The 27,965-nt window shown below is 41.2% G+C and overlaps 5 protein-coding genes across 13 annotated transcripts in view; 2 read left to right on the top strand and 3 right to left on the bottom strand.

The window, feature by feature from the left end:
* The window catches only part of sgsm3 (small G protein signaling modulator 3), a 39,314-nt gene extending 34,502 nt beyond the window's left edge, over nt 1-4,812 (top strand). For 6 of the 8 annotated variants that reach the window (XM_022236672.2, XM_087138729.1, XM_087138731.1 and 3 more), the window contains one exon: nt 1,075-4,812. In XM_022236672.2, the coding sequence (XP_022092364.1) occupies nt 1,075-1,149 (75 nt within the window). In that variant the 3' untranslated portion in view covers nt 1,150-4,812. The remainder of the gene's footprint in view (nt 1-1,074) is intronic. The other 2 variants (XM_087138734.1, XM_087138730.1) reach the window with 1 other exon arrangement.
* Nucleotides 4,634-6,047, bottom strand: LOC110980215 (uncharacterized). The gene has a single exon (XM_022236665.2). It carries the CDS (start codon nt 5,930-5,932, stop codon nt 5,324-5,326), a length of 609 nt encoding a protein of 202 aa, XP_022092357.1. The 5' UTR covers nt 5,933-6,047; the 3' UTR covers nt 4,634-5,323.
* Nucleotides 6,048-8,306: 2,259 nt separating this feature from the next.
* On the bottom strand, nt 8,307-10,340 carry LOC147798659 (uncharacterized). Its single transcript, XM_087138746.1, has one exon. The coding sequence runs from the start codon at nt 10,193-10,195 to the stop codon at nt 9,089-9,091; it is 1,107 nt and encodes a 368-aa protein (XP_086994872.1). The 5' UTR covers nt 10,196-10,340; the 3' UTR covers nt 8,307-9,088.
* A 3,872-nt stretch (nt 10,341-14,212) lies between these two features.
* On the bottom strand, nt 14,213-17,597 carry LOC110980335 (ficolin-2-like). The gene is made up of 2 exons (XM_022236936.2): nt 17,144-17,597; nt 14,213-14,938 (listed from the first exon to the last, which is right to left on the bottom strand). Exons 1-2 carry the CDS (start codon nt 17,465-17,467, stop codon nt 14,213-14,215), a joined length of 1,050 nt encoding a protein of 349 aa, XP_022092628.2. The 5' UTR covers nt 17,468-17,597.
* Nucleotides 17,282-27,965, top strand: part of LOC110980216 (uncharacterized) — a 26,143-nt gene continuing 15,459 nt past the window's right edge. For both annotated transcript variants that reach the window (XM_022236669.2, XM_022236668.2), the window contains exon 1: nt 17,282-17,422. The gene's annotated coding sequence lies outside the window, so the exon portion shown is untranslated. The remainder of the gene's footprint in view (nt 17,423-27,965) is intronic.

Below are 27,965 nucleotides of genomic sequence, written 5' to 3'. Positions count from 1 at the left end.
TCTTGGTTGATATTTTTGCTCAGTGTCAAACTACCGGCGCAAGGTTGTGCATTATTTGGTACAGACTGACTCTATAACAAGTGCTGTTAGGCACTTGCAATCAATTACTTCTGTTGGTGTAGGTGGGGGAGGGGCAGATCTTACTGCTGGCCGATAAGGATAAGGAAAATCAAGAACAGCACACCGGACAGCGTTCACTTCAAGGTGTATGCAAGCTCCAGGTTCAATAACTCAGCACCAACAGCTCGCGAACAGCAGTTAACAATTGGCAGGAACAGCAATTGTTTGATGGTGCACGGCTTATACAGTTGTCTGTATCACTTATGCCAGTCAGGCGAAAATGCCCCCTTTTATGGGAAAATAAGAATGGATTTGAGACTTTCATCCCTCAAAGTATGGCAGCCACAAAGGAGTCGCGCAGGTGGTAGCACGCCGAACAGCGCCCTCTAGAATACACATGCTTATTTTCCAACACTCTGCATATGCACTTTGTGAAGCATTTTCTGCTTGGTCGCCGCTAGGAGACAAAAGGCAACTAGAGGGAGGAAATACAGTAATTTGTTACTGGAATTAGCTTGGAGTGGGGCATCCATTTTATTCATTAACCCCATAAGAACCGAGGGGGGGTGGAATCTCCCCTAGACATTTTCTCTGATATCGTTCCAGTTCCATTTGTTCTATGCCAAGCCTTCAGGTGTTTATTTAGCCATAAATTATGATCATTTTGACACCAGTTTTATGAAAATTGGACATGCCAGTCTCGTGAAACATCCATTTTTCTGACACAGCTCAGCCAAAAATGTTGACGTTTCTTGTTGACATGCTCAATGCATGAAGGCTGGCACGGTGGAGGCCATGAAGTATGTATGACCACAACAGAATCCATTGTCAGATTCAGTAGAAATCTTGCGCATGTTCTTAAAATGAATGTCTACAAGCATATTCATGCCAAGTGAAAATGATTGGGCATGGGACAGACTTGAGAGGGTCAACCATTTTTCAGGGTTTACTCCTTGAATTTATCCTGTCTACTTTCAAATTGCCTGATGCCTCTTTGTTGTTTCGTCCCCCCAGCAGAGGCCAGCAACCCTGAAGGACAGCGTCCAAGACATGCTGATCAAACATCACCTCTTTAGCTGGGACCTTTGACCTTCAACCTCTGACCTTACCCCCTCTGCAGTTCACCGTATATTGTGGGTAATGTTAGGCGCAAGTCAGAAAGTTTACCCCGTCACATTTTGTTCATTTTTTTAAAAGCTGTTCTAAAGAAGAGTAGTTGTATTTACAAGGGTCACCTTTATTTTGTATCTATTTAAAAGAAAAAAGTATTGAAATCATATGAGAAGGCATTGCACCATGAAGCAAGCTGTGGGCTGTTTCAAAGGTTGTCTTCATTTGTTGTACCAAAATGTTATATTAAAGGGGTTACAAACTAAGTAACCTCTGTGAAATATGTTCCCTTTTAAACTGAATTGACTATTTCCTGCAGAAATTCCACCTGTATTTGTACATTTCCTGTCCACGTAAGTTGAACCTTGAAGGATTTGAAATATTGCTAAAGCTAATGCAAGTTTGGGTTGTCAAATTTAACTTTAGTGTAGGAAAATACTTTTCGGGGACATTTCATAGCTTCAAGTAGTATACTTAAGAAACATGGAAAGGATCTTTCCATTGTAAATAACGTTAAAATAATAAATATGTAGTCAGACCGGCATGGATAATGTGCAAATAGCATATACATGTATATGTGTATATATATATAGAATCCTGCTGATGTTTGTCAGTAAGGGAAATCAGTAAGCAGGAGTTACTGCTGATTGGCTGCCAAATATTTGAATATTCATGTGCATGCTTAATTAGAAGGGATGGCCATTTGCATGCAAATATGTGTTTTGAGGAGGGGCAAAGTTGACATGTTGCAGTCTTACGACCAATTGTCTTGACTGGCTTGGTGACCTGTGGTTTGACCTTTTGCTTCCAGCTCAGGTCACCTTCCACTTGTAGATACTGTAAAAAAAATGAGTGTAGTAATGACATCACCTTGCATGAAAATCTCTACAGTTGAAAGGGGGCAACGCGCAACATTTTATTGTTAAATGTTCGGAAGCACCATCATAGAGTACCAAAGTGAATACGTCGCGTGCACAATTAGCGTGTAAAAGGCATTAGTGCGAGAACCAGCGCGTGAACCAACACGCGCGCCTACTCCATTCGTTTGCACTCCACTTTCTGGTTCACAGTGATGTCACACTTTAGTACTCTGTCTAGCTGCAAAGACTAATGTTAGTACATGTTGTAAGCTATGAAATGTAGTTAGCCTTGTAAAAAGGATATTGAAGTGTACACCTGTGTGTTTGCATTCTGACTGCATAGTATGCTCGTGCCAGGCAGCCCATAAGTTCTGGGATGTTGATCTTTGCAGACTGTTATGTTGATTTGACAGTTTTGTTGAGAGGCAGGCTTGGTGGTCATACAAGTCCGTCCGTATCAACTGGGCCTTCCTTCAGAGAAATAGGGATTGGATGTAAATGGAAGGGTCAACATCTGGTGCACAAACAGCTGGGAGCTTGAGTTTAGACTTGATGTCATCGCCGGTGTTTGACTTGAGTCGTGGGGAAAAAAAATATGGAATATACACAACTTTCTAATGATGATGTTTTGGGGGTGGTTTATTTGTTGTAACCGAATTAGCCTTTCCAGCTCAATTTTTTTTTCACTCTTATGATGTGGTAATGTGTTCTTGATTTACAATATGGTTTGTGTTCACTACTTTGAAGAAACAGTTTTGTGAGGTATATTCTAATGATTTAATCTGATTTGATATTTATGGTGTTTGAAATTTAACACCTTCATTGTTGGCAAATGCCGTTTATTGTACTTAATGATTTTCGTATATAATTTGTGTGGTCACGTGCAATGATAAAGAATTATTTTGTCCACTGTGTATTGACACGACGATTACTTTACTGCTGCCAGTTGTTCACATGTATAATTTGGTAAGTTGTGTGACTGTTTCTGGCCCATAATGCAATATCATGGTAATCTTAATGCATCTAGCCTAGTGACTGGTTGGTTGCTGGTGGTCACCTGCATGGGCAGAGATTTCTTGTGGGGGGGGGTAATTTCAGCATGGCACACAGTGACTGAAAATGTGTGTGCGGAGGGATGATTATACTGGTAATCCCCCAGGTCAAATCCCATCTCCCCCCCCCCGATCTCTGCCAGTGGTCACCTGATCACCACTACACTGCTCACCGAGGTGTTTTTTCCCACAGCTCAGGATGGAGGTTTTATATTCTTGAGTTATTCTCCTACACACCTGTTCATGCATGTATCAATTTATCCAGTGAATGCACACCACTGCCTAGTACATGTATCTGTCCTTCTCAGGATTAGTGTGGTTTTTCGTCCAAGTGAACTTGATTTAGAATTTCAAATGATGTATTCAGCCAGACATCCCAACATTGCCGAGTGTTAAGCATTTACAGAATTTCAGTGATTGAGTTTAGGTTCTAACATTTCCAAAGAGTATTCAGCTGAAACTTGAAAGGATAAATCAGTTGTAAGCAATTTTAGAATTACAGTCAAACACAGATAGGAAGAGCACTGACAATAGAAAGTCATATTTAGAACATGGGCAATTTTAGGTCCGAAGTCTTTATCTATTCCTGATAATACAAGGTATCTGTTATAACAAGGTAATTTGTTAACTCCCAAGGAACGTGTTATAACTACGTTCCCCTATGCATGGATGTGCCAATTTTTTTCTGGAGGGAAACCACTCTTAACAAATTCAGTAGTGTTTGCCCATTGCACATTTTGTCCGATGTATTTAGTTATATTTCTGTATACAGGCCGGCCTCTGCACATGGGTCAACATTCTGTTTATCATCACTACTCTCCACGTATTGCCTCTGATTGTGCATCATTATACATGCAGTACAAGTGTTCCTTTGATAGCATATTGACCTGATATGTCATTGTTTCACTTTGTTACAGGTAGTGACTTCTAAAGTTTATGTAAATGGACACAATTGGGCAATTTTTGTGCTTGGAGGAATGCAAATGGGATTCATGATTTGAGACATTTAACACATAGAGCAGTAGTATGGTAGCTGTCGACTTTTTTGAAAATGTACTTTAACATGCTAAAGGCCTTTTCACACTGAGCGAATCGGGGATACCGGGGTGACACTAGGGCTGAAACTTGCCACCTTTCACACTGGAAAGTTTTTAAACCGGAGGCCAAGCTAGATTCACCCCTGAGATTGATTTTGCCCCAAGTTGAACTCGTCTTTTATTTTGGCATATGTACATGTATTTGAGTGCTGTACATGTCATTTTCATGATCAGAAAAGTGAAAAAAAAAAAAAAGCTGGAAAGCTTTGAAAAGTATTTGCCAAGAGTGGCCGACGTGCTTACAAAAGCAGGTTACAACATGTTTTCTAGATAGCGGCAAAACACATTCCACACGTGGAATAAAACCGAACCCAAATTGGCCATTGGGCCTTCTCGAGTCAAGTTCAACCCAGGCCGAGTGGCTGCAGTGTGACAGGGCTTTAAGTACTACATACTCATGTGTAGCATTTCCCCTACCCTGTATAAATTTCCTTTGGGCGTGCACGTCTACCAGTCCAAGTTGGCAAGTATTCATTGTTTTATTCAGCTCTTAGTGCTAATAATATGTGAAGCGGCGCACGCATACATCAACTAGAACGTATACAGTAAGAACTCGAACTGAATACATTTTCATAATATACATGACCTGCATGAGCTGCACATTAAAAAAAAGGTGAAGCTGTATAAATGAAACAGCGGTCGTGCCTGTGTGGTTGCATTGTCATCGACAGAAATGAACAGTAGTCAAAAAGTGGATCTGGTTTTGAGGTGGGGGAAAAATATGAGTTATTGAACCGACAAGATGACAGCACATTGTTACCTTGACCCTAATCATACATGCACATCCTGACAAGTTGTCAGACAACAGCAATTTTCGTATCAACTCTGCACATAATTTTACAACACTGACTGGCTAAAAGGCCATAAAAACATGCATATATTTTCCAAGTGACAAAATTTCTATGAAAGTTTTCTCAAGTACATGAAACGATGTTTTCTGTACAATCTCTACTAGACTGCCCGTAACAGACAGAAATATGTGTTCTGTCCAGGATTGATATATGATGCATTGTACTGTCGATGTCATCGAAAGAAAACTTCTTTGGATGTTTCCTTCCTCCACGGTCAGATGAGTCTACAATTTCAGGCTGTTCATGAGCCATGCAAAAATTTTCCGATCACTGTGATCTCCTTTAGGCCCAAGTCACTTTATCGACCCTTTCTTGGCCTTGGGCGTCTTCTTGGCTGTCTTCTTTTTCTTCTCCACTTTCTTGTGAGTCTTGATTTTCCTCGTCCCCTTGGACGGCTTGGATTTCAGCTTCTTCTGTTTTTCCTGGGTCCCGCGCTTGGCCTTCCGCTCTTTCCGAGCCTTCGTGGCGTTTCGGGCGATCCTCTGCGCCTCACGAGCTGACTTGGCGTCCTTCTCCTGCCGGACCTTGTCCGAGTCCTTCTGCCGACTGGTCTTCTTGGCCGGTTTGGCCGCGGACGCCGAGCTCAGCTTGAAGGACCCACTGGCCCCGGACCCCTTCACCTGGATTAGTTCCCCTCGGGTGACCCCCTTCTTGATGGCGTTGCGAATGTATGCATTGTGGCTGTCGAGTCCGTAGTTGGCCGCTAGGTACTTCTTGATCGCCTGCAGCGAGGACCCGCCGCTGTCTTGGGTTACACTAATGGCCTCCTCCACCATCTCCTTGAACTTGGGCTTGGCCACCGGCCCGATCGCAGACGGTCTTCTCTTCCTCCTTTGCTTCGATTTTGCAGCAGCATCATGTGCAACTTGCTCGGCAGCAGTCAAATTATCGCCGTCCGCCATTTTATTCACTGAAGTTGGCGGTTTACGTGGAAATATTGCCCGGGGTTTAACAAAAACAAATGCACAATGCTTGAATAAACAACCGTGCCCGCAATAGCGGTTTCTTGCATTTAGCGGTATTTTGACACGAACTACATGTTAATAATGTTTGGGTCGTCTATGCGTACGTAGGAGAAATCACCCAATTATGTGAAGGATGCAGGTGCATACACCTTTGGCGCCCAGGAGCCGCAGGTTTTGTGCTTTCCCAGAGGAAAAAACGACCACACAAAGCATTCGCCAGTTGTCATCACCAACAACTTTCATGTCAGTTTCAACAATGAACAATATTTTATCGGTCGGTATTGCCTATACTGCATTTCTTCCGACTTTGGTTGTTGAATACGCCCGATAAATAAAACCAATTTTGGAAACTGTGACGTAAGATTTCGCTCGGATATTTGAAACTTCCATCATTTCACAGAGAAATCGTGTGAAAATTGCACTTCTAAAAAATTGGGTATCTAAACCATATTTTAAAACTTAAACAACGACGTCTGACACCTTGATCAAACGGCGAATATGCTGCTTAAAAAAATCAAGGAATAACAAGTACTTGGGAAGCTCGCGTGGCCATGTTGTTGGCAGAAATGTGGGCCACGAGAAATCCCGGCTGAGTTCTCTGTCACAACCGGTCTAAGATCGACTCCCTCGGCATGAACACTTGCAGACTTAATTTGTAAGCACATTTGCTTCATATTTTCCATCATAATAGTGCCACAAGTCTTACCATTATTTGGTTACTAAAAGAGAAGAAAAGGCTTGTCTTTTATATCCCTTACCTCTTACTGCTGACATTTAACAAGGGAAAATGTTTCATTCGTGCTCTGGTTTTGGATCATGGAATGAAGTTGTAATTGTTCTTATCTATTTGAAATATTCGTAGGGATTCCCTTGTGCATTTCACCAATTTTTCATTGACAATACATGCTGGTATTACAAAAATCATGACCTGCTTTGTGGTTTCCAAAATCCACAAACGGCTCATTTTCCCACGGAGTTTGCTTCAAGTATAGGTGGCGCTCTTCAGTGTTGTGTGATTTTACAACTTAGTGATTGGACATGCTGCAGTGGCTGGAGTTGACTGAAAAGGTCCAAGTCACTCTATGGAGTTCAGCAAGTAAATAATTAGATTGTATGTTCCAGACATACATGTAAACTGAAGTCAAGTCAGTGTGTAGATTTTGGTAAGTGCAGCAATCTTTGCTCTTTTTTTAAACCCCTGTACTAGCCGTGATTTAATTACACGTTGTCAAACCTGAAACCTGTCCTTAAACTGAAACAGAGTGGACAGGCCGGCCGATGCTTTGCAAATAAAGTTCCTACGACTAGAAGTAGTACAAGTACCAGCCCCATGTTTCTCATGCGACTTCACGCATTCATTTTGTTAATGTGCCCAAACTTCGGTATCCCCCTTTCTGTTCTTTCTTTATTTTAGCATCTCATCAAGGATAAAGTCTTTAAAGATATGTTTTTACAAATCTGCCAGTGTTAGTGACCACGGAGCTCTTCAGCGCATTCTTGACTCTTGTGAAAATTTATTGTGCTCCATTCTGAGTTGATTATCTTACAAATGAATTTCATTCAGAGGCAAATCAACTTAGGAGGGAGTGCAGTTAATTTGCGCAAGAGTCAAGATTAGGCTGAACAGAGCTACATGTATTTATGACCAGATAGTGGCCAAATAAAATCTGGGAAAGAGCCTCCAAGTCCAATGATCCTCTGTAGGCGACTTCTGGAGATTTTTGTAGTATCCACTGGAATGCTGCCATCACACAGTGAAAATCTGGCAGCAGATACAGCCAATTGGTAATCGGTGCTTTCTGTCACGTAGCCTCACCTTCTGAAGCTAGTGTTTCCCCTCTGCCCCCCCTCCCCAAACATGCCAAACAGTTGTTACATCGTAACTTTAAACTACAGAACTTAATTGACACTGAGCTAGTATTGGTTTGGTAGATGATGGGTAGTGGGAGGGCATGGGTGGGACACAGGACATTTGGTATGTGCATACTAATTTGGTCTGTCAATCTGAATGAATGGCCACAGACTTTATTCATGAGTCAGCGAGTTTATCTCTTCATTTTGGTTAACGAATGGCACCTGTTTACTGTGGACAATAAGTTAAAACTGTGATTGAGCGTAAATTTTTTAGCCAGATTATAAAAAGAACTTAAGGTGAGGCTTGGAACACACCAGTCATAAAACAGTCTGGCACCATACCACTGCACAGTTTATAAAAAGATTCGGGGAATGATATGGCACTTTCTTGAATATGGTTGTAGGGGGTTGTTAGGGGTGGGTGGGGTTAGACGGTTGGGTGGCTGGGAGAAAAGAACTGTGGTACGTGACAGCATTTTCCTTTTGGGTTGGGGAAGCTTTTATTTTTTTAATGCAATCACTGAATTGGAAAAATTGGTGCACAAATGAATGGTTTAAAATTGACAAATTACAAAGCTAGTCTACGGTACCATGACACACAACTTCGTGAAGTTCAGTAACAAGACAGTGATAAAACCCTATAGGATAACATACAAGTACTCTTCATGCATGTATGTACAGTTATGTTTAGTTAGCATATTCCCTTCATTTTCCACATGATTCCCTGTGTGCCATCTTATCTTTGTAGCAACTACTACTGTGTCCTAACTACATGATGTTAAAAGCGATTATCATATTTGCTGGTAAAATATGATTTTCAAACGTTATTACAAGCATAAATAAACCAGAAAATCTGTTTCTTGAGCTAGGCTTTTAAAATTGAAAAAATTTTGAATTGATAGGATTTTCTTTGCCCAGTTTCGATTGAGTTTTGTTCACTTCGCATGTTGGTTCCAAGAGGGCCCAATTGAAGTGTTCTGTACGCCCTACTCAGTCATCAGCAACAGTGCCAATCTATGTGCCAGCTATTTACAAAGGTATCTTTGTAGGACTTCAATCAACTTTTGTGTGTTTTAAGTCATAAGTGTTAGATGTGTGAAGATACTGTAGACGGACCACTGCTAGTGCATTTTTTCCCCATAAGACCAGCACATGAATCCATGTGACCACTTTTTAATGAATTCTGGTTCTTCTTGAAAAGAAAGGGTCTGAGTGTGTCTACATGTACACTGTATAAGTTTATTTGTTCACCCGACGTACCTTCATTTCGCTGGAAGATGCTCTGTCTGAATTGCAGTCATTCCCTACACAAGCAGTGTGGCCATTCAGATTAGCCTGCCAGTCTACGCATTGATCAAACCACCATCCACCTCCCGAGATTTCCGCACAGGTTGCTTGGGGTCCTCCATCCCGGGCTGAGAATTCCATGCCGTTAAGATTGCTCAGGACATCTGAGAGGTTGCTCGAGGACTGATATCCGCTCACAGAGAGGGTGTACCCCGGGCCGGAGACACCAAAGGATGCGTATGTAGCACGTCTGAACTCTTCAGCTTGACCGAGGGTAGAGGTTTGCTGCCACCATATGTCCACACGCAGCTCCCATTGGCCATCTTGAGTAATGTTAGCCAAGTGATCGTTGCCCCACCAAAAGTTGTTGCCCCGGAGACTGCCAAAGCCATTCTTGTATTCCTCGAAGGTCTTATCGAAATCCCACTGTAGTGCACTTAAGCCCTGGTAGCCACTTCGCTGGAACACAATCCAGCCACTGCCGTCACTCTCCATGTCACAGAGGGCAGCGACACCAGTATTTGTTCCTTGTAAATCAGAGGGGTAGATTCTAGTCAAGACGTATCCAGTGTTGCCGTCATTGTTGAAGTCTTGGCAGTAAAGGTACCTCCCAGGGTTGAGTGTGCTAGAGCCATGAGGATTGGGAGTGCTGGGTGGTGTTGAGACTGACTGCTGATTTTGATCGAGCTCCTCATACATAGGAAGGAAGATTTCCAAGGAGCCTCTTCCATTCTGTTTGGGGGTTGGCATTTCAGGTTCTGATGATGAATTCCCGCATTCTGGCAGTGCAGTCACGATCCTGCCTTTGTCATTGGTGGCAAAGTTGGCACTCTCAAAGCCTGAAGTTGGGGTCAAGCGACCCTTTTGAGTCAGCCCAACATTTACACCACCAGGCAAGACCTGAGTGCATTTGCAAGGCTGGGGCTGAAGGATTACCCACCGTGGGTTGGTGTTGTTACCCCCAAAGTCCTGCCCAGCATAGCAAACGTGCGCGACTGTTACCACAGCATTACCAGCTATCAGCAGTCCCAGCAGGTGAAATAGACCACGACTTGCCATCACTTTTCAGATATGGTACTCAAGTACAGTTCCTCAGTATTGAGAATTCTGCAGGTGAAATAGACTACACCTTGCCATCACTTTTCTGATATGGTACTCAAGTACAGTTCCTCAGTATTGAGAATTCTGCAGTACGAAGTGAACTCTGATGAACGGTTGCATGGGAATGGAACTAACCTTGGCAAACAAAACCTTAAATACACTTTGTGGCTTCAGAAAATTAATGAGCAATCAGAACGTGAACAAAATTGCTTGACAGAACTATCAGTAATTGCCATTTCCAGGGCCGGTCATATTTCATTGGCACTCCGGGCAGTTTTCAAGGTAAAATTCTCAAAGTGAAGACAATGCTGATTGGTGTTGCAAAGTTAAGCCTGGTTTCCACGTCGACGTAAGAAACGCAGAGAGCAACCCTGTCAAGATGCGAATTCCAATGCAGATGTATGGAAACATCAGAGGTGTCGCCGACAACGCAGACAAACACAGCCCGCAAACGATCGCCAAAGTTGAGCCAGGTTCAACTTTGCCTACTGTCTACGTCGAGTAGCCGTGGTATCCCCATACAAATGTGGCAGAGCTCGAAACTTGTTAGAGCTTTTGTAAGCGTCTTTTTATAAGAGTAGTTCCCCTATAAAAATACACACTTTTAGTTTAGTGTTCCCTGTATTTTGTTGTGAGTGTATCCCCCTGTTTATTCACTTTGGACCTTGCTCCAACCCAGATAAGTTGACCCCATGCTCTGACCACATTCAGTTTGAAGAGCAGACCAGCAGAGACAAATACTGTTAATGTTGTTCCTCCTCACTGGAGTGTGCTTTTCTGCTTGAGTCCGGTTTCTGTCTGCTTCTAAAGAGTCAGTGATTGAAGCCACAGTCTCCTCATTAGATCTATTTTGACACACTGTGTCGGTTGTAGTCCTTTTAAAGTTTTAGACTTGTGGTGTTCATTTTTTTCAGTCTTGTAGTCGTTTTGGTCTTGGAATCATTTTATCAGTACTTTTTAGTCAGTAAATTCTTTTTCTTCCTACCTACATGTACCTTGTCTGCAGATGGCATGATGGGAAACAGAACTTTTTAAGCGGTGACCTAAAGTCAAGACATTGCTACGTCATTCATTGTACAATACAATGAAATGCAATTCCAAACAAACTTTATTCCATCACAAACAGTACGGTCTCATATCTTTCTTATCCCAAGTAGAATTTGAATCATCACTTATGTACAGTCCATTTAAAATTGTAAAAAAAAAAAAGAGAGAGACAGAAGAAATATTATACCCACATCCACACACTTCCTCACAAAAGACAAAATTCATACCTAAAACTACATGTGCTATTTCAAATGTTTCCAATCCCCATGTTGTTTGTGCAGGTGAGTCCTTGCATTATTGATCAGTAAGGACTGTAATAGTCTCCTTACAGTATATTATCAGGTGTGGTTGGAGCAGGAGAGATGCAAAGGGGAATTACTGTGATGAGATAGCTGTCGTTTCAAAGCGCAGTACGTGAATATTCACTGTTACGAACATTTTGTTTTTGATTAAGCAAAACTGTCCTCGTTTTGTCTGACCTTGGTATGTAATTTTGCATTTCTGTTAACATCTTTTAAAAATTTAATCTATAGGACCCCTATTGGTTTTCTGCCTGTGCCATTAACCCTAACCCTCCTCAATCCTTCACCTGTTGGAGGACTGAGGAGTGTTAGGGTTAAGCTCTCAATATCTTCAACATCTTTAGACTGATTGTAAGACTGTGCCTAGTTAAAGGCATCCAGATGTAATACACACCCGAGACAAACACTTGCAAGTAACCAAACCTCAAAAGTCTAACTTCCTCTCAACTCTACATTTCTCAACAGATGAAAGCTTCCATAAGTTTAACAGGTTAGCACGCCCTTTCACGCAGGTGATTGTGATGTCTTCAGGTGTGCTCTGAGCCTGAGAAATTGGACACTAAAAGAAAGCTTTACTCTCAAAATCACGGTCAACATGTGTTCCCTATTTCTAACTTTTAAAAATTTACGTAAGTTTTGACTTTGGTTTAAATATACATTTAATGATAAGATACTGTCAAATCATCACCACGCATGTGGAACTATTCCTAAAGTTGTACAATGCACACTTGTGGCTGAGTTCCGACGGCTTGTTCTTGTATGTTCACGAACAGCTCGATTTGTTATTCGAGGGTCGACTGCTAAAATGCCAAGAACAAACAACTGGTGGTAAGCAACATGGCATCCATGTACGTTATTCAAGAGTTAATGCTTGGATGACTGGGCTGAATTCTTTTCTATTTAAACAGGAACATTCATTTCTGTGTTAAGGAAAAGAATTTATGTTAATTTTACAGAACTTCCCATTGTCTCTGGCTTTATAATATAAGCCCTCTCTCTACTTTTTGCAGTTGTTCAAAAATAAAAATCTCATGAGTTTTTCCGTGTGTTCGTGCAAAAGCCTGACGATTGAGGAGGTGGTGTGTGAATCACTGTTCCGAGAACAGTGCTCTTGAGTCGCGTTCCCGTCATTCGAGCGTTCGAATAAGAAACCCGTGTCAAGAACTGGCTGCGCGAACTCGATCCGTGTATTTACGCGAATAAATAATGAAATTTAAAGTGAATTTCATTGGTTTACATTCTCCTTCCCCATGCTGGGCAGTGGGCAAAATACATTTAGCTACAAAATACAATTTCAACAATTCTTGGAAAATCCATACTAATGAGCCATAAACTGAATTACAGTGAACATCTTGAATAAATTACTTTTATTTTTCAAGATCAATCAATTTTAAGATGTGCGCCATGTGCAACAACAATTTGTGCTTACATACCGAATGTACGGAGAAAAGGTACCAGTTAAGCAACATACGTACAACGTATACATGTAATTTTTTAAGCTCTGCATGCTCTGTGCTTTCCTCCTGTATAGCTTGTTGGAAAAAAAATTCAAAAGTTTTCTCAGTTGAGCCTAGACTTGAACCACAAAGCTTGGGGCATATAGCTGGTATAAAATACTGACTGCTTCAAATAGTGTAGTAAACATTCCAGGCCCTTTGCCTGACCAGAGACTTCCAGGGTTCGTCAAACCCAAAAATGGAACTTTTGTCACTGTGAACACATTTGTATACAAAGGCCTACCATAATGTACCTTGGAACACAGCATCAAATGGTATGAACATTATTATATTGAAAATAAATAAAGAACCCCCCAAAAAAAACCAAACGAGAGAACTCAGAAGCAAGGGGGAGGGGTTTCAAACCCCCTGAACCTCCCAGCCTGTGGGCCTAAATTTACTTCTGGGAATCACCTCAGGAGGCTAGTTTTACTTCACCACTAGAGGGCAGTATTTGCTTTATAATGCCTCTCGAACAGATTCTGCTCAATTTAAGAAATAACTGATTAATTTGATCTAAATGCATACATGTGTTAAAGGTACATACATTTACATGTCTTTGAATTAGAAATTTGTTGAAAATGTACTCGCACATTTCCAAACTGCGTCTTCACGAAATGCCTGAACCCAGCTGTGCTACACGAACACTTCAGATCATGTGCATTTGGACACCAGTATGCATTTGCACACAATGCCTGTGGTCAAACACATGCAGCACTTTGGTTGCCATGGTGTAGTACTTTAGTTGCTAAGGGTATTGTTCTTTTGTTGAGTGTTGCCAACAGAGGCCACAGCCCCCAAAATAAGTCCCCCCCCGTGCCATTAAAAAAAAAGTAACAAGAGAGAGTTGATTTTTTGGTCTATATTGTATTTCCCTTACATGAAAAAAAGGTTCACCATTTTTGGCCCCACAAGGAATAAGGACCTCCCCCCACAAAACATAAGTACGTCTGATTCAAATTTGATGATACCGGGTTGAACTTGTTAACAGTTTGTGCCCTTGTTTTGAGGTTGTTTTGTGAATTAAACGATATCCACCAGTATGCAACTCCACAACAGCATTTCGAAAGAGCGCATGAGATGTGCTGTGTCTAACAACGTTGGCGGCATTTCGCGATTTGTGCACTTTTTTAAATGTGGGTATTGATAGGGCGAATTTTCATTTCACTCTTGCAGAGGCAGGGAAAGCGAGCAATACGCTGCAGTACTGTTGATTCCCAAGCATTTTTCATATAGCAACGTTCCCCATTGTAGCATTCATTTGCAGTCAGCAGATAGACAGGTTTATTCTCCTTGTACCACCAGCCAGCTCCCCCTTCTAATACCCTGAAAGCCCCACCGTTGAATGAACTGAGAAAGTCGCCAGCAGTACTAGTCCCCGTGTAATTACCGACGACTAGTGTGTATTCCTGGCTTTGTATGGACACGGAGCTGTATCTGGCAAAATAGTGGAGAGTAGGCTGTGCACACAAGGACTCTTCCAATCCGTACGGAGAGCCCCACAAGTCAACTTGGATTTCCCATTGGAAGTTCACCACACTGTCTTCGACCCCATGAATCAGCCGGCTCATCCTCTCGTTCCCCAGCCAGAACTCACCGGTCAGATCCCCAAAACCCTCATTGTAGTCCTCCAGCGGTCTGGTGAAGTTGACCGAGTTGTCCTGGCGGCGGAAGACAACCGTCCAGCCTCCGGGCTCGGTCGCCATGTCGCAGTACAACTCTACGGGTTGGTCGTCGACGAAGCTGGGTACCACTGTTCGGTAGACACCAGTGATGCTGTAGCCCTCTTCCATCAGGAGTTGGCAGTTTAGCAAGGAGGGCAGTTCGTAAGTCAGTACAGGATCTGCCTCACTTACCTGCAAATTGTAGAAAAGTAACCATCTTTAATTCAGTCAGCGGGGATTGATGTACATGTATATGCAGAAAGCTTATTTTTGTCCATAGGGAATACTGGAGATACGTAAGCAGTCTGCAATTGTCTACAAAGGTTCTGTACATGTATTTATCCATACAAAGGGTTCATGTCATGAAATTTTCCCCAATACTCTTTTAAGCACTTTTATACTAGACTTAATCATATGAAACTATTTGCCATCTTTTGGGGTTAGTTGTACTGAAAAGTACACGTTTTTAAGCTTACAGAATTGCTCGAGCTTTTCTTGAAACTAAGGGTTGCCATGATGTCATTGAGGGAAGACAATTTTTTCTGATCAAATGTGAGCCCAAAATTTGCTCATTGAAAATATTCCAGGCAAAATGTTGTTTGTTGACTTACCGGTATTTATAAACATTGCTTTCAGAGTTACAATGAACCATCAAAGAAAAGGAAATTTGGACCAGTAAAATATGTGTACCACAATTTCCGTCAGAATTTTATGTGCGAATCAATGCTACATTTATGTTTTTATCCTGAGATGACATTACAGTTTTTTGCTTGAAATTATGGAAATTTGCATTAATATAAAAATCAAAAAGGCACCAAAAGCTTGACAGACAAAGGTGTATTCTCTCAAGGGTTAAGGCACCTTTCCATATGCACGTCAACACTTGCACCAAGTACTACATATATTTGTCAAAATCACTCCCGGCAAGTTTGACACCCAAACTCATCTCACACGTGGTGTTGATTTGTGTTTCTGTTAAAATGAAATGCATTGAACACGTTGTGTTTGCAACACACCCCCAAAAGGGACGTTGTACATATGGAAAGGTGCCATTGTAGTAAAATAATATATATGAATATATATAATTATATAATATATATACGTTTAAATATATAATTATTAAAATATTTAATTATATAATTGGTTTATTTATTTTGTATTATTTTTACTTTTGCCTGTTTTGTAATGTATTTTGTGAAAATCACTTGCAGGGGGAGGGGGTGCACTTGTTGGCTCATCGTTTTAAAAGTGTTTTCTTGAATATCATATGTCTTTGTAATTATATCCAGATTATTTACTTTATATTAATTCATGTTTTTGCTTTCTCATAATGTATTTTGTGAAAATCATTATTGGGGGGCAGCGTGCACTTGTTTCATGGTTTTAAATACGTGTTGGCTTTCTTGTTTGTACAGTATACATGTATATTTTTGTAATTATATTTGGTTTATTTACTTAATACTAATTAAAATTTTTTGCTTGTTTTGCAATGTATCTTGTGGAAATCATATGCAATTCAGCCTTTTTGGCTGCTATGATGATTTACTAAAAACACCATAATAATAATAAAAATAATTGCATTGCATGGACCCTTTAAGATTTTGAAGAAGTTACATATGTGCATTAGTCGCACAGTCTATATAACAATAGTCAGAGATATAAATAGACCAATGCTACGGCCAAAGCTGGAAACTGACAAGCTAAAGATGGGAGGGACCTCCCCACAAAATGCAAGGCTGGTTATACATTTATGTGAGTCCCTTTTAGAGCAGTGGTGTTTAATTGACGATCAAATGCATTCCGAAGATTAAAGAAACAAAATGATAAAATAAAGTAAGGCAACAATACCATATTTACAAATGCACAAATTGAAATTACATGCACTCTGTAAGGCACAGGTATGTGGTGCTGAAAGCGAATTACTGGTAACAGCAGTTTGACAAACAATAGAAGATTACAAAGCATTTTCACAACGAAGCGATAATGGAGTTAGTTTGGGTAACAGGGCTCTGCAAAGCACCTCTGAACATTTGGTTTGATATTCATGACCAGAAGTTTAAAAGAGGCAATCTGTGGAATTCTACTCACGGTGCTCAGACTAAAGTGGAATATGAACATGATAAAAGATGTATGAAGTTTCAAATTTGATAGAGTCCATGTTAATACAGCTCTGGAAAATATTTTTTGTGAAGGTTGGGCTATATAGTAGCCAGCCACAAAAAAAAATAAACAGGAACACTCAAGGAAATTTTATGAACAATTTTGATTCAAAGGGTGTTCATAAATGTAAGTAATTTTCACAAAAGAAACATCTACACTACATGCAGTGTATGTAAAGTAAATGAATGTTTCCAATTTTAACCTGTGTGGCTATGAAAACAACTTACTAGAACTAACCTGATAGGTTATTACTTGTAATTTATTTTTTTCATCACAGCCAAAGGACACGCCTACATCTTCGGCATCACTGGAGTGCACGGGAGGCTCCTGGTCAGTGAAAGAAACTGCTGGCTGCAGTGCCTGGCTCCACACGATCTGAGTGTTGAGTCCTCCCAGTTGAATCTGACTGCAGGTGCAAGGGTCACGAGTGGCCAACTTCCAATGCAGCTTGCCCCCCATCTCGGGATCTACCACCTGTCCGAGGGAACAGGGACTCCCTGCGGCCAAGGTCACCAGGTAAGAGTTTATCAACAAGAGTAGATACTGCTCCCGGGTCATCATGGTTTTCAGTTTTGGTCAGTCGGGGAAGAGGGGTATTCCTACCAAGCTCGACAAGAACAGCATAGACTGGGTGTAGTGTGTTGCCAGGTGTATTTATTGTGTTGTTCGCACTGGTCTTCAACCAAATATTGATGACTTTTTCAGTTACCATGGATACTGGCTGCTAGTTCCTCGCTAGCTTTAATTTGGAATTCAAGCCTCACTGGATATTCGCTAGCACTGGTTACAGTGTGATGGTTGAAAGAAAAAGACTGAGCATGAGCTGTGCAGAAAGAAAAGTCGCAGAAAATGTGCAAAGGAAAGTGGTCACACAAAATTATAGCCAATATTTTTGCTCAATGTATGTGACACCGCTTGGATTATTCACATGTATAAAACTGTTGACCTTGGTTAAACATTTTGCAGATTTAAGAACGTACTTGTGAAAAATGCCTGCCTTAAGAATAAGAAATTTTGACTGTTTTGTAGATTTAGGTATGGTTTGAGTAGACCCTGCCTCTTGAGAGAGAAAACATAACTAATGGATATGTAAACTGCTATTCACACACAAAAGCAACTGAGACTGCCAATGTGCCAAATGCTGTCATTGTAGTGGTTAAAATAAAAAAGATGACTTACATGTACCTTGTTTCGCCTTAAAAGGCTGTTTTGCATTGTATTTTGGTCAAATGTTCAAGTCACAAGGGTCTTGTCTGCTACCTTAGCGTAAATTTAGATACTGGCTTCAGATCGAGATGTTCATGTAGATAATGCACTATATTGTTTTGAAACCGTGGATTCGATGGCACTTCGGGAGAATTTTTATAAGTGTGCTTGTATTCAATTGTATTTGTTTCAAAATTCAAATTTTTGAGCACGATTAAGACTTTGTGACGGTCGGGATTTTTGAAACACTTCTTCCCATTCTCTTTGTACTGGCTGGGAGGATATTCATGATGTCCATGATTGCTGTTTTCTGTGTTCTAAAAATACATTTATAGCGCCAAGACCAGAGCAATATGCTCCTCCATTGGCTTTGGTTGTCTTCCTTCAAGTTCCTTGCCTGCCTGTTCGCACCACTCATCTTGATTAGAAACTTTAATCTACTGTGAAAATTGGTAAATATCAGCAGTGGAGTGTGGCATTTCCATGGTGATGGGGAGGTGAAAACCATCTGTCTTGCCAACTTTATCGTCAGTGGAAGCCCTCATTTGTCAATTGTCCTCTTAACTGTGGGATTTCTCATCGAGTTCTCAACCTCTCTTGAAGGTAGTCATTGTGCTTGCACTCTTGAAGGGGGCTGGTGGTTGGTTGAGCATCAACGCACTGACCCGACATTAGACTGCTCAGTGATAAACCCAACACACCTCAACAGTCGTATCACGAGGTGGCAGATTCACTCTGAAATCCTTAGTAGCAAGATAAAGTTATGCCCTGGTGACCCTCCATCGCTGGTCTAGAGCAATTTGGCTATGGGGAATGACTAAACAATCATCAGGCACATTAATTATTGCACATGAGAAAAAGTAGATATTCAGTGACTTTAGATGGATACTTGTCTTTGATCATGCCTTGCAAACTTGTACAGAGGATGGTTTCCCAGACTAAAGACGCTGTTGCTATACCTTGTGATTCGAGGCAAGCTTTTGCTTAGTGACCATCATCTCTGGAATGGACTGGTTCCTTTGTGCCCTTTGTTTCCATTGAGAACAGTGTATTGTTGTAAGGTGTCTCGTATGTAACTCTTCTGACAATCTTGCTTTCTCTCAAAGTTTAAAAATGAGATCACTTTGCTGTTTGGTTTTACAAATCATTCCATTAACGTGGACTTTACAGTACAGTTATATGGTGATTTTGTGCATGTCCACTAATTGTTAAGCCTTAAATTGGTAATTTTTTTTTCAGTTGTGAACATGTCCTACAGATCTCTAACCCCTTCCCCATTTCTTCAATTTCCCTACAGAGGTCATTCAGCATTTTGTAAGATTGAGGAAGATGGTTTCTAGCTACTGTTGCATTGCATGGGACTTAAAGGGTTAAAAGAACAACAATATTTCAGTTGGTTCCTGTGCATGGAGAAATGTCAGGGAGGATACCATATGGATACAGTCCACTAATTCAAGCCCCTTTGAAACAGTGTAAAATCAGCACTGTTCAGGGCCAAATAATATGCATACATGTACCAATATCCCAAAGATTTCAGAAACACAAATGAAATTATTGTCTGGTCCCTAATCTTTCAATTTCTTTTCAATTTTTTTGGGTAAACCAATTACATTTTTAATTATTCCCACAAAACAACCCCCCCCTGAAAAGTGCTTTTTCTGAAGTCCGATTGCAGCCATTTTTCAAGTGGCAACCCTCAACTTTCTCGGGCACTTAGGACCATTTTTCAACCGCAGTTTTGAGCCATTCTGCTCTCATATGAAAGCTCAAAGACCCAGGGAGTTCATCCTGGCAGTGATTTACACAATCTCACCATTTTGGGGGCCAAGCAATCTCCTTTTTCAAAAGATACTGCGGGGGCACTTTTAATGCTAATGAGCTGGCCAGAAATTTTCATTTGAATTAGTAGTCTGCACCCATGGGTACCTTACCACTAGCTCTGCAGAATTAGAAGTGAGCCCTCTGTTGGTTGAAGTTGACACAAATTGTGAGAGTAAAGATTTGCAATATGTAGTATATGTAGGCCTACGTGTACTTAAGAAAATGAATAAATGTTGGAAGTAATCATTTAAATTTTCTTGGTTCTCTTGTCAGAAGAGTTTGAATGTGAAGTTTTTCAGTGAAATACAGGCAAATATGAAAAGAAATCTGTTTCTACATGTACATGTAAGTTTTCAAAGACTTGAAAAAGACATGTACCATATAGGAGTCCTTCTGACAGCAGTATTGAGTGAAGTTTATGGGGAAAAACACCCACTGTAGGAGTTTTCTTGTTTACTTTCATTGACTTGGAAATGTTGGGGGTTTTTACTGACAGGTTGGGCAGGATTTATCCGGACATTTGATACTCTATGATACTCTATGACACTCTATCCATACCTGTTTCTTTGCCAAGAACACAGTTTCAGAGATTATTGGCTGAAGCAGTTTCCATAGTAACATATTCCAACCACATTTTGTACATGTATGTGGTGTAGTTCACTGGCAGGCTAAAAATTTAGCATCTTTTTTGTTTTCTTTTTTTTGTAGTTTGTAGCTTGCAAACATTTATATTCAAATGCTGTTGACAATAAAGTTGCTGTTGTCCGGGTTACCTTTCGTGTTATGAAGGACGTTGACAGGGCACCACGTATACATAAAACCACATGTTCCAAAACTTGTCAAAAATAAAATAGAGGAAATCAGGGAAAATATTTCTCGCCGTGTCAGCAAAATAGCTTTATTTGCATACAATGGCAGGTTTTTGGGGGGGGGGAGGATGGCATGAATGAACCCTGGTTGTTCCCCTGGTAAAAATAGCACGGATTTCAATAACTGTGTTTTCGGCAAACAATTAGGATCAGTTGGCGCCAATTTCATAGAGCCGCTTAAGCACAGGATTTGCCTAAGCATGGAAAAACCTTGCTTAATAAACAAAGGTTGCCAGCTCGAACTCTGTGATTGTGGTCATGCCAACCAAAATGGTAAATACCATTCCAAAACAAAATACATCGCAAGAAGTTTTGCCTGGTAACCTGATTTTTCAAGCAAGGTTTTTTCACGCTTAAACAAATTTTTCGCTTAAGCACTGCTATAAAATTGGCCCCAGCCACTGCTATGGTCACTGGTTCAGTAACTCCATAGAAAGATGAAAAATGACATTTGTAACTACTAAAAATGGTAACCACGGCACTTGAGCCCACTGTTAGATCGGCCATTGAATAGTACACTGGTATCAGATTCAACAAGAATCCTTGTATTTTATAAGGCAAGGGATTATTTTCACGAGGTCATTTTGGGGCCAGTGAAAGATGGAAGCTGCACCATTTTATCGCTGAGAATGTTTCCTGTGCTTCCCACTATATTTTGTCTTTCTTTCAAAAATATTGTGTCCACGGATGTTGCCTTCGTATATTTGGTTCCCATTACTATTTTGAGAGTTTCATTTTACATTTTACTTTCATGTTTGCTCAGTAATGTCTCTGAAGCTAACATACAAATCAATAATAATGGCTCTGAAGCTAACATATAGATCAATAATAATGGCTCTGAAGCTAACATATAGATCAATAATAATGGCTCTGAAGCTAACATACAAATCAATAATAATGGCTCTGAAGCTAACATATAGATCAATAATAATGGCTCTGAAGCTAACATATAGATCAATAATAATGGCTCTGAAGCTAACATACAAATCAATAATAATGGCTCTGAAGCTAACATATAGATCAATTATTAAAAAGTGCCTTCTTTTGACCATGCACAAATTGATACACGTATATGACGAGCACAAGTTATGTTGAAACCCTGTTTTTTAATTCACACAGGTATTCCCTGTGCCAGATACACATTTTTTGCACAGTCAAGTGGTTTGGTTAACCACAACAATGGGCAAGAGTTTCGTTGTCAACAAAAAAAGAAGAAACATCTGGAAGGATCGAACTGCCAGGGCAGCTGGAATGACCCTTGACCTGTCACAGGACAGTCGCCAAGGGTACCTAGATCCACCCTTTTGCAAAGCATGAAGTGTGAGTCATAGTATGCCTGAGGAAACTATATATATATATATACATGTATATCATCTGGGCACAGGTTGCTTTTGACTTTGTTACAAAGGAAATGTATGGCAGGTATTTATTTTACCAAACACTGTGTGTGTGCTTGACACCAGTAATTCCAAAGTTAACCAACTAACAGAGTGTTACATCTCAAAACATCCAGAAGTTGATAAAATGGTGTTACTGCAAACCTCTGATTATCTGACTCTTCAGGATTTAATGTTGGAGTCTACAATTAGAAATCAGTGGGTATCCAGCGGGGGGGGGCATTTTGCCCCGACGGATTTTATTTATTTATTTTTTTTATACAAAGAATACATCATTGGTAAGAAAGTAATTGTTTATCAAATATTAGCCCCCAAACCCCAAGAAAACAACACCATGAAAGAAAATCGTGGATGTCAGGATCACAAGGGAGGCTTGTGATATTTTTTCTCTCCCAACATCATGTTGAATGAGCCCACAGCTGCATTCACTTTTGAATCCCCCCCCACCAAAAGCTGGATACGCCACCGTCCAGAACAACAAGAGTAGAATGTGTGTACACTTTTGGGCTGTGTTCCCAAGCCTACGTATTATGAATGCAAGGGCCATTACTGGTGTGGGGTGGGCCAGTCTAATGGGAAATTGTCAAGTCCTTGGCTCATCATTTTTCCCTCATCTTAGCCCTTCAATCACATGTCGGAGTGGGTCGAAAACACTGACTGAGCTGCATACATGGCAAAAAATGGATACAGTATGGACCAGTATGCAGACTTCCACTCACTTAGGATAAAGTATTGCAACTTTTCAATTCCAAATTATGTCACGTAGTGAAGCTCGTGAAACGCTGCGTTTTTCTGTGCTGCAGTATGATTTATTTTGTCTCTTGGAATAAGTCCACAGATGTTTTGTGTTACTTGATGGCATAACATAACACAGCCATTGTTTGACTGCTGTGATGTGTGGCATGTGCATCCCCCTCCCATGATGTCCACTCCCCCCCCCACCTGCCACTTCCACCCGGGCAAATGCACCCCTCGTGTTTAAAAATCATTTAAAGAAAAAAGGAATTGAAAAAGAACTTTAACTCCAACTCATAGTCATCATAAACTTTCTGTTTGTTTTTCATCTGACCAATGTTAACTTTTTACTGGAAAACGATTTCTAAACTAAACTACCCAGCTGGTTCTGTACTCTTATCACGTCATAATTCTGTTGATGGTAGGATCATCACCTGATTGCCCTGTACCAAGTACAGGTGCCCGAATTCTGCTCCCTAGATCACTCCTCATGGGAGTTTTTGGAAGCCAGTGATGTCATCCCCCTCCAATGACACATACTGCTGCAGCCACCGAAGGGAAAAAAAACAGTGATTTAGGAAAGAAAACAAATATTGGGGCTGCAAGTTTTGAGAGCTGACCATCCTTGCCCTTCTCCTGGCTGACCTTTTTGGAAGACCAGACCCTTCCGGGCTGTAAATCACTGCCTGACTGGCCTCAAGTTGGTTGAACCATGAAGTTGAATTGAAGGCACTGAAAGCAGAGGTCATCAGTTACTGTGTCAACAATCCAATTACCATAAGGTAACCCTGGGAAACTCCTTGTGGTCAAAACAGTTGATGAAGTGTACACATCTGGCCAGAAGCCAGATTTTCCCCACCAAATTGGAATTGTTTAGTTAACTCCCTAGATTTTTTCATAGCACTGCGCAAAGTCACTACAATCACAAAATTTTCTTTCATAATCTGAAAAAGACTGCATTCATAATGTGTCTATTATTGCGGGGGGGGTAGAAAGTTGTCAACTCGTACCTGGACGTAAACCATTGTTTGTGAACAGGACTCAGGGCCTAAGTGAGACAGGTGTTTGGTGACATTTCCTCCACTTGGTTCTGATGTTAGTTATTTGATCCCTGGATGCTGAAGTGAGATCTTCCTGCACATTAGTGCCCCACCCATTCTTATTTCCTGGGAAATGGGTGGTGGTCATACCCTTGTGTTGTCCAACCCTGCATCCCTTGAGAAAGATGGCCAGAGTATCAGCTACTGAGCCACAGCATTTCAGATTTTCTTCCCTTTGAAACAGATTTGTTTGTAAGCTAATCGTCAGAAGAATGACTTGTGTGTTTGTGTCCGACATACAAATCATGCCCTTTCCTGGTGTTTTTCCAGTCAACCCCTCCTCTCAGCTGTCCAGGTTTTTGTTTTTAAATTCCTTTCCCCTGGCAAACTTTTACCCCCTCTGGGAAGTGATATCTCCAGGGGCCAACCCTTGGGAGGAAGCACCCCTCCAAGGCCTTGTGGGGGTGGGGGTATAGCCAGAGGCATGTCAAACTTTTATGTGATGAGGCCTGGCCCCTTACCTGGTTTTCATTTCCGATTGCCACCCTCACTTCTGGCAGGCACATCTTGTTTTTGGATAACTTAATGGTCATTGCACATGTACCTTCTGCAAGGGGACATCTGCACACCTTGTGACGAAAACAGCATGACTTTCCTGATTCCTGTCACAGACTTTCATCATTACCTGTGCGATGGCATGTATCCAACATATGCAATCTTCTGATTTTTTTTCGACAGACTCTACATGTGCATATGTAAATTTTTCAAAGCCAGTTTTGCAGTGCGCTGAAATGGCTCTGCTTTCTCTTGGCCACTTCACATTGGCAGCAGAGCCAACTTGTTGCTCTCTGTTGACGCTGAGCGCGAATTAAAGATGACTTGTCAAAAGCTTGTGGAAATCCACACCCTCTCTCCCCAACATCCTCTCCATATCAGGATTTCCTGCTATTTGCAAGAAGTGAACACAGGTCTAATTAGTCCAAGGCTAAAAAAAAAATTGAAAAATATGGAAAGAGGTCACAATCTGTTATGCATCGACCAATGTGTTCTGAGGGCTCCGTTAATTGTGGTAGTGACCATGCAAACTTGAGTGTGCTGGCAGTTAAGTGATAATTACATCAAAATAATAATCTTTATGAGTCCAGTGGTAAGAATAATTTTAACAACGTGACTGATTGAATGTTCTACTTTACAAGGGCAAACAGAGACCCTGCAGTGTTGTTTGTGTGGGCACCAGGCACCTGGCTACAATAATGCAGTCTTTTAATAAGGTATCAAATCTATTTTGACTGTTCACCCGTAAAATGCATGGTAACCATTTATCAGGATACCACAGATCTGACATTCAAAGTTGAACAGTTCGACCATTGATCAGATTGGGTTTTGAATACAAATGGTCTGTTAAAATGTAAGTTTGCCCAAGTTTTGCAGCTACCATATGGTGGCAGGAGCTTCAACATTGTCACAGGAATGCTCCCTCCAACAAGTATCCTGGACTTTCAGCACTTCCTTTTTTGACAGTTTTTTTTTTTTGGGGGGGGGAGAGATGGGGAGAAGGGGCTATAAGGGGAAGAGCAATTTCCCCTTCCCCTTGACCTGCTTATTTTATCCCAAACAATAACAAATCCATGGTAACTGAGATTTCCCCCCTCCCCTTGATTGCCTCGAGTAAATGACATCCCAAGCAGCTGGCCCTCACTGATTGTGATCCAACTGAATTGGAACCCTGCCAGACCTGTTGACCTGATTATTTGCATTTGTTGATGGTTGACTAGGAAAACATGGAAATGGGTTCTTACTGACCTCTCTGCACCAAGTTGAATTAATGGGCCACTAAACATTAACAGCCCAGCTTGCAATCATGTGGGCTGAAGTAAGTTGATTGAGCAGTACTTTCGTGTACATTTTTCTAGCCTTGGACCAAAACGGTACAACTTGATATTTGTTTGCCCATGCGTTTAGCCACACTGTCTTTAGCACTAAATTAAGTATGTGATCAACTTGAGGGGTACAGTTTAGAGGATGATTGCACTGTGCTGTAGTTTGTGTAGTTCTGGAATTGAAGACGCATCCAAAGAGGTAGGTACATGGCAATAAAATGTCAGGGGGTATGCTGGTCACAAGTTATATTTTTCCGTGGGGGGGGATGGAGGATTTAAAAAGGCAAACAAGTCTCTTCAACTCAGGTTAGCATTTCCAAGAGCTTGATCTCCTTTCTTCCCGTCTTCAATGGCGGCATGAAAGAGATGATGCGGCTGAAGGGCTTGGTGTACAGAAACGTCCTGGAAAGGACATGAGATACTTCTTGCGGTGCCATGTATGCCTATGCACACACCAAAGTTAAAACTGCTCTCAAGTTTCTAGCCCTGCTTCACTCTTCTTTCAAATGCTTGCAAGTTTTTTTTGAGAGAGAGAGCTTTGACCCCTCTGTCCTCAGAAACAAATTCTGGCCAGCTGCCTGATCTTTTCAACCATGCCAAATCAAAACAATCACAGGCCCTAACAACTCAGGTTCTTTCCCTCAGGTCTTGACCTTTGGGAGAGAGAAACTTTGACATCACAAATAGCTGGCAAGGATTTTGAAGGAATTGTATAGAGAATTAGAGGGGGCTGTCCCTAACAGGTACCTTTGTAAAAAAAACCAAAACAATCACAAGGTTGGATCTCCCTCGGGATTTTTGACCTTGAGAGCTTGACACTGGACACCTGAAGGCACAATAATGAACTTGCCCTGGTCCACTTGTGAAAGCCTGCTTGTCAGAATCTAAGGTAATCCTCAAGAAATCCTGTGTGGATCCTTGCCCAGTCTCAAAAAAAAAAACAAATCTGGAGAAAATTGGACATGACAGCTTGGCTAGGGCTGAAGACAGTGAACATTGTTCATGTTGGCATTCATTTTTTCCCGTGAAACAGGGCAGGTCCTCCATCATTTATGGCCTGCCCAGGGTCTGTTTTCTTTGAATTTACCCTGGCATTGATGACTGAATTTTAACTCCCCCCCAAGAAAAGATGCTCCATAGCTGTCTTTCCACTTACCCTTTCAACACTCAGCCCGAGCTACACGCTCATGTTCTTTTAGATATATGTAGGATTTTTATCTCAACTTCATGTCATGCAGAGTGACTAACTTCAGTTCTAATCAATCAGTAGAGGAACACCGAACGAGAAATTGTATGCAGCATATAAACGTCTCTTGTCTTCACAAGCAAATTATTTGGGCAGCCACAGCCAAATTGCAGAAAATTCACTTTTGGTCGGCGGTAGCTTTTGCTACAGAGTGCACAGTTGCTTTTTTTCTGCTGATGTGGGAGGCATTTGCACTATTTAGAGTTTTAATTTAGCTGCACAAGATTTTTGAAAACCATTCTTACATTTTTGTACTGACAGGCATCCGTTGCGGTTACTCAGTATAGGTTAAAAACAATGATCATCCTACTATATCAGGAGATCACATGACAACCTCTGTGTCAGGTGACAGTCAAGTGATGGTCAAGTTAATATGGCCATGCGATAGTCACGTGCATGATAGCCACGTGAAATTGTTTTGTTTTTTAATCTCTTTGACTACTCCTGTCCCAGGTTGGAGAAAATGGAGAGGAACCCAAGCTACATGTGCAGAGCGTGTGGTCCCTTGAGTACTTTGGTCTGTGAAAAGGAAAAAGAAGTCCATAGAATTTATCAAAGTGACAGCAAGTCAGTTGGGTGCGTGACTTTTCCCCTACCTCACCAAATCTCTATTGTTGAATGATGTGTCCTCATCAGTCAATGTCATGCTCACCCACCACAGAGAAGGAGTGACTTGAATGATATTTGCATATCAGGACATGGAACATTTGGCGATGAGTGTTTGCATTAATGCCAACATACAACAAACAGGGACAAGGATTGTGGATAGGGATTACATGCACATTGGGGGGGGGGGCGGAGCCCAGACCCTGGGAGTTGAAACGGTGAACTGAAATCAACAAATGCTGTGTGTGGATGTGACGAT

The sequence above is a fragment of the Acanthaster planci genome, linkage group LG07, assembly GCF_054643075.1.
Source record: "Acanthaster planci isolate LZ-2023a linkage group LG07, COTS_SCS, whole genome shotgun sequence".
Classification (NCBI taxonomy): domain Eukaryota; kingdom Metazoa; phylum Echinodermata; class Asteroidea; order Valvatida; family Acanthasteridae; genus Acanthaster; species Acanthaster planci.
Note: the sequence above shows the minus strand (reverse complement) of the source record. Positions and strands in the feature narration are given on the sequence as shown.

Bases quoted from the DNA above. Each gene is read 5' to 3' on its own strand.
- LOC110980335 (XM_022236936.2), bottom strand. From the start codon at position 17,467: ATGATGACCCGGGAGCAGTATCTACTCTTGTTGATAAACTCTTACCTG. The intron at 14,939-17,143 runs GTTAGTTCTAGT...TACAATTTGCAG, and splicing joins TACAAGTAATAACCTATCAG to GTAAGTGAGGCAGATCCTGT.
- LOC110980215 (XM_022236665.2), bottom strand. From the start codon at position 5,932: ATGGCGGACGGCGATAATTTGACTGCTGCCGAGCAAGTTGCACATGAT.
- LOC147798659 (XM_087138746.1), bottom strand. From the start codon at position 10,195: ATGGCAAGTCGTGGTCTATTTCACCTGCTGGGACTGCTGATAGCTGGT.